General features: G+C 44.7%; 3 protein-coding genes across 3 annotated transcripts; all 3 read right to left on the reverse strand.

Annotated features, from left to right (window-relative positions):
* Window positions 1-450: 450 nt before the first annotated feature.
* P175DRAFT_0529258 (uncharacterized protein) lies at window positions 451-2,098 on the reverse strand (the record flags this gene model as incomplete). The annotated part of the gene is made up of 6 exons (XM_040899673.1): window positions 451-743; window positions 899-1,246; window positions 1,308-1,367; window positions 1,495-1,610; window positions 1,690-1,729; window positions 2,032-2,098. 6 exons carry the CDS (start codon window positions 2,096-2,098, stop codon window positions 451-453), a joined length of 924 nt encoding a protein of 307 aa, XP_040757080.1.
* Window positions 2,099-2,163: 65 nt separating this feature from the next.
* On the reverse strand, window positions 2,164-4,098 carry P175DRAFT_0469214 (MFS transporter; the record flags this gene model as incomplete). Its single annotated transcript, XM_040894996.1, has 2 exons — window positions 2,164-3,527; window positions 3,579-4,098. The coding sequence occupies 2 exons, from the start codon at window positions 4,096-4,098 to the stop codon at window positions 2,317-2,319; spliced, it is 1,731 nt and encodes a 576-aa protein (XP_040757081.1). The 3' UTR covers window positions 2,164-2,316.
* A 1,205-nt stretch (window positions 4,099-5,303) lies between these two features.
* Window positions 5,304-6,783, reverse strand: P175DRAFT_0428993 (uncharacterized protein; the record flags this gene model as incomplete). Its single annotated transcript, XM_040893338.1, has 5 exons — window positions 5,304-5,494; window positions 5,557-5,722; window positions 5,779-6,080; window positions 6,136-6,475; window positions 6,598-6,783. 5 exons carry the CDS (start codon window positions 6,781-6,783, stop codon window positions 5,304-5,306), a joined length of 1,185 nt encoding a protein of 394 aa, XP_040757082.1.
* Window positions 6,784-7,742: the final 959 nt, after the last annotated feature.

The raw sequence follows: 7,742 nt of genomic DNA on the forward strand, positions 1-7,742 counted from the left end.
GGCATAATAGCCCCAGGCTGAGTGAAGGCTGAGCTGATTGCGGCGCAGCCCTAAGAGGTTTGTAAATAAATACTTGGGTACGTACGGAGTACATAGTAGTAAGATAGGGAAAGCGGGGGGGCCACGAGCCTACTCATGAGGACGTGAAACGGTGAATCAAGTTTTGCAAGAAGAGCTATTTTTGGCGCCAATCTGTGATTCAGTAGCACAGTAGTGGAGTAGACGCCCTAGGGAGTACTTCTCCGGTATTCGTCCAAAAGGCGAATTTACTCTCTGGCTAATTCCTTCGGGGTCTTTTGGGCGGCACAAGAACAGCCAACGAGACAAAAACAAGCCGATATATACCGCTAGCGTGGTCAGGAAGGAGGAGTAGGTGTCATCATCATCAGCAACATTTCACTGGTTTAGCCTATCAACAAGCGCACACATTACCACCCCTTTGGAAACTCTTCAATAGTTTGGGGATAGCCCCACCCTTTGAAATAAACTATTGTCAGCAATGTGTCCAAAAGCATCTAAGTACTGTATCGATTTTTGAAGAATCAGCATTGGTAGTGTCAAGCTGGTGTAAAGCTGTCTGCCTCGGAGAGCAGTTGCCAATGTACGCTCCCCATAACGGGGATTGTTACTTGGGAGCCATCCAAGAGGAATACCCACAATCAAGTACAGTCCCATGGCGGCAAGCAAGCACCCAAAGTATTTGACGCCCCTAGGTGCGGTACTCACGAGAATACTGTACCCAACTACAGAGGTTAGTCCGAAGAGTACCGTGAACATTACACGTCTCTGCCTGCGGTCAGAGAACCACGCGACGACGATATAGCTAATGTCCAGTCACTGAGCCCCTTGATATTGGTAGGCAAAAATATGGAATATCAGTAGAGGATAGTATGTGCACCAAATTGGCTAATGCAGAACAGCCAGATTTTGCAGGCTTTTAATCCTTCATAGACATCTCTTTTGTGCATCTGGTCTGAAGATCCAGTGTGTCCGACTTGCTGGCGCATGCGCAGGTTGATAAGCTCATGTTCTTGCATGGTCAAATAGTGAGAAGTATCTGGCGTATCAGCAATCCAGAACCAGATCGAGATCCCAAGCATGAAAGTGGGAATCCCCTCGAGGATAATGATCCAACGCCAGCCACGAAGACCAGCCAGGCCATCCATGTGACCAATACCATAGGCAAAGAGTCCACCAATGGATCCAGCAAGAGCAGCAGACACGAAAAGATAACCAATTCGCAGAGCTTATTGGCGTTTGGTGTGGAACATTGTTGGATAAATACAAAGCTCCGATAATAACATGACAGGCTACCAAGCTCTTATAGCCCTGCATAATGCCCGTCAAGGTAGCGACAATACCCCAGGCTGTAGTGATAAATGGGGATCTAACGGGAGGGTGTGAATTGCTTGATGACCAGGTTGGAAGGTAGGGAGAAGCGAACGGCCACATCATGGCATATATCCCCCTTTTCAACTATGTAATACAACCCACAATTTGGAATCATGCCGCTAACAGTAGGATCACCTGGAGTTGCCGTCGTGGTGAATACTGTCGGGTTTGCCGCACCGACTGTGGTGGTCGGGGGGATATAGGTGCCTCCTGGGGGCCTATGTGTGGCGAGCGGGATTATTAATGTTAGAGGCTATTCAAATCCCAATCTAATGTGAAAGAAGATACGGGACTTACCTGATGCATATGGTATCCCCTTGAGATAAGTTCTGTAGATCTGCATCAGGGTTCAGGCAATAAACTATACCATTTTGATATTTTGATATTTTTCCTGCAGCAGGAACGGAGCGGACATATCATTCACAATAACAGTGATGGGACCCAAACCCTAATCCTGGAGCTCTTGTTTCCTCTAAGAGCTCAGCTCATACTGGCTAGGCCGCTCAAGACTAAGCGAAAGAAGGGCAAATCCATGATGACCGTTTGAAAGATGCGAGAAAGATAGAGCCCCAGGTTGTAGTCACTTCAAGTATTAAAGACGCAAGCATCGTAACAGTGGGATGTAAACCTGTGCCGTACATGTTGAGATATCGACCTTTGCTGTGTCTTCTGGGGCCTTCTTTTGGAGTAATACATGTGCTTTCATGGTGGCAAGAGCATATATGACGGTTGTATGACTATTATTTCCATTTTTTCAACAGCAATATGAATCTACCTAGGTAATGTGTCCATTTCTCCATACACCCTTTTTGTCATCTTCTATTGAAATTCCCCATTAAACTAAGTTAGAAAACCTGGGATCACATTCAACGCTATCTAAGCAATCTTGGTTTATGCTCCCTAGAAACCTCTTCGCAGCAATGATTACTTTGCCACGGCAAATCTACTCTTCGATCGAATCCAGTGTCCATAATAATAAAGGACATAAGGAATTGGTACAAGAATTGACGCTAAGCACGCCAAAATCGTCAGGGTGTGGTGTGTTCCCATGTTCTCGTAGAATGGGATGCCAACCACTGTCATTCCTCCCGCAACAACGTATCGCGTCAAGGCGACAAACGTGAGCGCGGAGGCCGCGTAAATCTCGTACGAGTCGATGATGTACATGTAGACGCAAATGAACACACCGGTTATGCCGAAACCGAACATCGCCACAGCAAAAATTGAGGACCAGACGCTGATGCTCGCAAAACTGGTCCAGGCTAGCCAGAAAAGCGAAACCGGGACTGCAATTGCTGCACCAAACATGGCGTACCACAGACGCGTCTCAGGCTTGAAAAGATGATTCCCTTCTCCCTGTCCCCGCTTGGCTTGCTGGAGGGTCATCCGGTAGACAATTGGAACCAATACAAAATTGGCCTCGGTGCCAAGAAACATGGAGATAAATATAATATTGGCAAGTCCCTGGTCCAGGCCAAATGTTTTTTCGAAGATGTACGGCCAGCCGACGAGGAAGGTGAACAGAATGATATACAAGACGCTCAAGTACAGCGTCATTGCGATGATAATAGGCTCAGTGAGCATCCGAAAAGGACGTGTCATGCTAACTTTGAGCCGACTGAACAGAGTCGCATCAGCAATTTCGTGCTCGGAACAAAAGCGATCATCGCCGGTAATTCTTCGATAGTGGGCAGCCTTCCACTGTAGCAACAATGGCCCATATGTCTCGGGCATGAAGAAAGCCACGAGTATCAATACAAGACCAGCGGCGATGAGTGTACACCATTCTACCCAACGCCAGCTGACGGATGAGGGCCCAATGTAAGCACCCATAACCGCTCCGATCATCGGCCCACCAAACGATACGATAGCGTACAGAGGGAAGCTCCATGTCTTCTCAATGCTGTTGTACATGTCGGCGATTGAGCCTCCAGAGCAGACCAGAGGTGTCGATGCGGAGCATCCAGCCAACAGACGGAACGTGATTTGGGCACCAAAGTTGGGAGCAAGGCCAGAAGCCATAATCCATATCATGAAGACAGCCATAGAAGTAATGTAGACTACATTTCTCCCAAACGTTTCAGAGAAAGGACCAGCTATCAGAGACCCAAGTCCCATTCCAACGAGGTACAATCCTAGAAACAGTGAGCGCATATTCTTCGTACGGACTAATTGTACCAACAAACCTGTAGCTAGTGACTCGGCAACTTCGCTAACATGAAGCGCCTTTGCTGCTTGCGGGAGTACTGTTGCGTCGATTCCAGATGCACCTGTAACAAAGAGCCCAATCATAGAAATTTGTAAAGTGACGCCAATGCGTCTACCAATTGACCAATTGTGGGGATTCAATGGGTCGTTAGGCCCTTCCCAGTTGACAACAAATACCCTCCCGCTGCGCCCTACATGGCTATGGTTGTGCACATCTTGAACACGAATTCCCGTCAACGCATGACCAAGGGCAGTTCCCTCAGAATAGCGCGTGATCACAGTTTCAATTGTGTGACTGCGCTCGATGTTCGTGATACCCTCCTCGATGTTATCATCTGGCATGGGGGATCCCGAACCAATCGAGGGTTCGGGGTTTGGAAAAGAGGACCCGGCGGGAGATTTCTCACCTGGTTGGCCATGTCTCAACTTTTCCGCATCTCTGTCAATCTGAGCCTGAGCCGCACGGCCCGCGTGTCTATATTGGAGAAAGGACTGCATGATTGGGAAACGCTTGGGAAACTCGGAATGAAGAAACAAAAAGGGGGCAGAACCTTTTTGAACTGGACTGGCACTGCACCTTGATCTAACTAGTTAGTTATCCCTGAGTGATTATTAATAATGTGACTCCATAAAAGCACCAACGGGCACCAGTCAGATCTATGTACATTGGCATTTGCGCGTTGTGTGGCCGAAGCAAGGGCGCTCGGGTGGAGCATTTGGAGATATCACCTAGGTAAAAACAGCCTAGCTCCGAACTGGGTCGACATTGATAACTCCGAGTCCGAGATAACCGTCGTCATGACTCGGAAGTCTATCTACCTGAGTCGCGTACGGAACAAAATAAGTTAGCGCAGCTGCAGGAGGCTTATGCCAGATATTTGTTCAAAGAGTGTATCTTTCTATTTTTCCTATACTAGTTAGTTTACCCCTATTTTACTTATCTCTAAATTAGAATTTTACTATATTTCAAGTTTTAACCTAGTTATTTTACTAGAATAGAAAGAATTAGACCTTTATCACTTTGTATGGCGCGCACGGACTAAAGCCCAGGAGTGGTTACCACGCCAGGTTATACTATATCATTAGGGATAGCCTATATAAGCTAGAAATAATAATATTAGAGATTATTTCTAATCTTAAATAATATCTAGTATTATTACTAGATAGGTTTTAAATAATAGAGCCTTATAAAGTTCAGCCTTATTGGGCAGCTTTAATCTTGTATCTCTATGGCACCTAGGTGCTCCGGCAACCGCATTCAAGCACAGGCAAACCATCAATTTTGCATTGGTTCGTCCTCCGTTTATGATGGGGCCTTGAAGGCGCGCGGTTATTATTACGGAGTAATAGAAGCTGAAATATGGGCGCTAACTCCCGCCATGCTCTCCACATTTCAGCTTTAGAACGCAGATAAAATTTTACTAAATAGTACCTGTATGCGCGTTGTTTATACTACGCATGGGGGCAGTGATCCTTTAGGAATAATGGCTTTAGGGGGGGGGGGGGGTTCCAAATCTTTTTACCAACACTGTAAGAGCACGAATCAGGGGGTCCGTGTTGGTTCTGTAAGCAGTGTCGTGTTTCTCTTTTCCTCTGGAACGAGCCCTAATGTCTCAAGGAGGTGCTGCACGAAAGCTCCTGCCTATTTCATTGGTCAGCGCGAGCTGAAATGGTAGAACGGACATAGGTACATGGACCTCAGACTATTTATGTAGTTCTGTTTGCAACCACTCATCCTTTTCGAGTTCCTTAGCAGAGCTTCGTTTTCCTGGCTCCCACTGTAACATCTTTCGTACGAGGCAGAGGAACTTCTCCTTTTCCTGTCCCTCAAGAGTAGTTTCCCTCTCTTCGAGCGGAGTATGTTCTTGTACTGGAATTCCCGCGCAGAAGTCACCTAGAAAGTCAGACATAATGAGTGGATACCCGCCTTGAATAATAAGACAGCAGTTGACTTACCTTCCTTCGAAAAGAATTTTTGGGTCAGATTCCCTCGTGCAAGAAGACTAGGCGGCGGCGGGCCGAGAAGACGTATCATTTCGGCGAGGTGTGCTCGACTCCGGTAAGTCTGAAATTCTGGGTCCTGGCCAGTGAACAAGGACCCGCCTTCAAATATATTCCAAATCTGTAACATAAGTTTTAAGAAGCTTTGCACCATTATTATAGGATTAATTGTCTTACCATGCATCCCACATTCCATATATCAACGCTGTATGTCCACGCAACTTCCAAAATTACCTCTGGTGCTCGATAGATATCAGGTTGTATGTCTTCCGAGTGCTTCTCATCACCGAGTACGGCCGAGCCAAAGTCGCATAGGACCGGGGCACCTAATTTCTTAGGTATTCTAAGTTCCCGGGAAATGTAAATTGTCCTTCCGGCTACCTCTTTCCTAGGACAGGGGTCCCGAAGCTCATTCTCTTCAAAATCACTAAAAACTGAATCATCGGCGATGCTAAACATGATATTGTCGGCCTTAATGTCTGGTGGCATTCCCAAGTAAATAATAGAAGCAGAAGGCAGAATAGGAGCACAGACCAGTATGTATAATCTTGCATTCTGTATGTAGGTAGTCCAGTGCCAAAAACAGACGGTGAAGCACAACAACTAGAACTGGTGTAGGCAGTCTCCGTATCGGGTTGTGAAATAGAAAAGCCAACACACTCTCCCATAAGGGAGGGTGCACGAGGCACCGATGTTTGTCTTCAGGTCCATCAATATCAAACGAGTCGAGCAACGATCTGACATATTTATGACCAGGATGTTTTTGTGAGGCTCCTCCCATGCGTTTATATATGTTGAGCTCGTCATCTAGTTGCTTCCCTAATGATGCAGACTTGATGAATATCTTGAGGGTAACATAACGACAGCAGCTGTACTTTCAGTTAGCCAACAAGTAGAGGCAAGATAATCGTAAACATATATTCTACGGGCATCTCACTCCATATCCCGCGCAAGCCACACAGTTGAGCTAGCTCCAAATCCTAGCTTTCCCACTACTTGATATCGGCTCTTAAGGATTTCTCCTATTGTAGTAGGGTAGTACCGGGTAGCAACATAACCAGGGATGGTCTCCTCTTCAATTGCCTGGCTTGCAGGTATCCGGACGAAGTTCGGGTTCGAGAAGTTAAGTGGTGTCCATCTTCGTCCGAGCAGGGGTAAGGACCGTAGAATAGACGTCATCATTTCTGAGATGAGGGTAAGCAGGTTTACTGCAGGCCTATTGAATAACTCAGATCATTGGTGTAGATAGTGTGGAATGCTGGGAATATCGAGACACCTTTAGATGGTGGGATGCGCTGGTAGCTTTTGAAGGGATGGAGATGTCGAAATATAGGCTATCCCTGATGTGGGAGATAGCAGAATATGTGGTGTACAGTTGTTGAATTGAAGGGGTACAGTCGGTGATCACCTGACGCCCGGTCCCTGTCGGATATATGATGATCCTAGGGGTAGCTCAATAGAAGCAGGTAATTAGATGAATTGATGTATGTATATATTAGGGGGTTGTGTGCTTGCCTAAGACCTTAATATAGGGTTTTAATCCCTCCTTTACTTATTAAGTATATTATAGAATATTCCTTTAATTTAATATATTTTCTTAAATTTAAAGGATTTTATCTAGTTTAAATCTATAATAAAGTAATTTAAGATACTATTCTTATTTTAGATAGATTTAAACTATATCTAGTAATAAGTTATTTATTAACTTTAATCTTTTTATTATTCCTAAATTCTTTATAAATATCTTAAAGCTTTAGTAGGATAGTACTTTAATTAATCTATCTATAATTATCTTAATAATAGAATAATATAATACTTTTATCCTTCTTTTTGTCACGGCGCGAAGCCATAGTACCTATCTAGTTAGATTCTGCCTTGACTATCCACCCTTATTCCTGTATTTAAGCCACATTGCCCTTAATCCTGTTATAGCTCTTCAAGCTATGTCCTATCTATTACCTAATACTTACTATTCTACTATTCTATCTAGATTAGCTCCTAGTTAATAAATATCTAAATCTAATTCTATTCCCTAATATTATATAGCTCCTCTTTATTAGGAGTTAATTACTATTATTATACCTATTTTATTATTTATACTACCTAAAGATATAGAAACCCTCCTATATAATACCTCTAAT

Source organism: Aspergillus ochraceoroseus, assembly GCF_002846915.1.
Source record: "Aspergillus ochraceoroseus IBT 24754 chromosome Unknown P175scaffold_1, whole genome shotgun sequence".
NCBI classification, from domain to species: Eukaryota; Fungi; Ascomycota; class Eurotiomycetes; order Eurotiales; family Aspergillaceae; genus Aspergillus; species Aspergillus ochraceoroseus.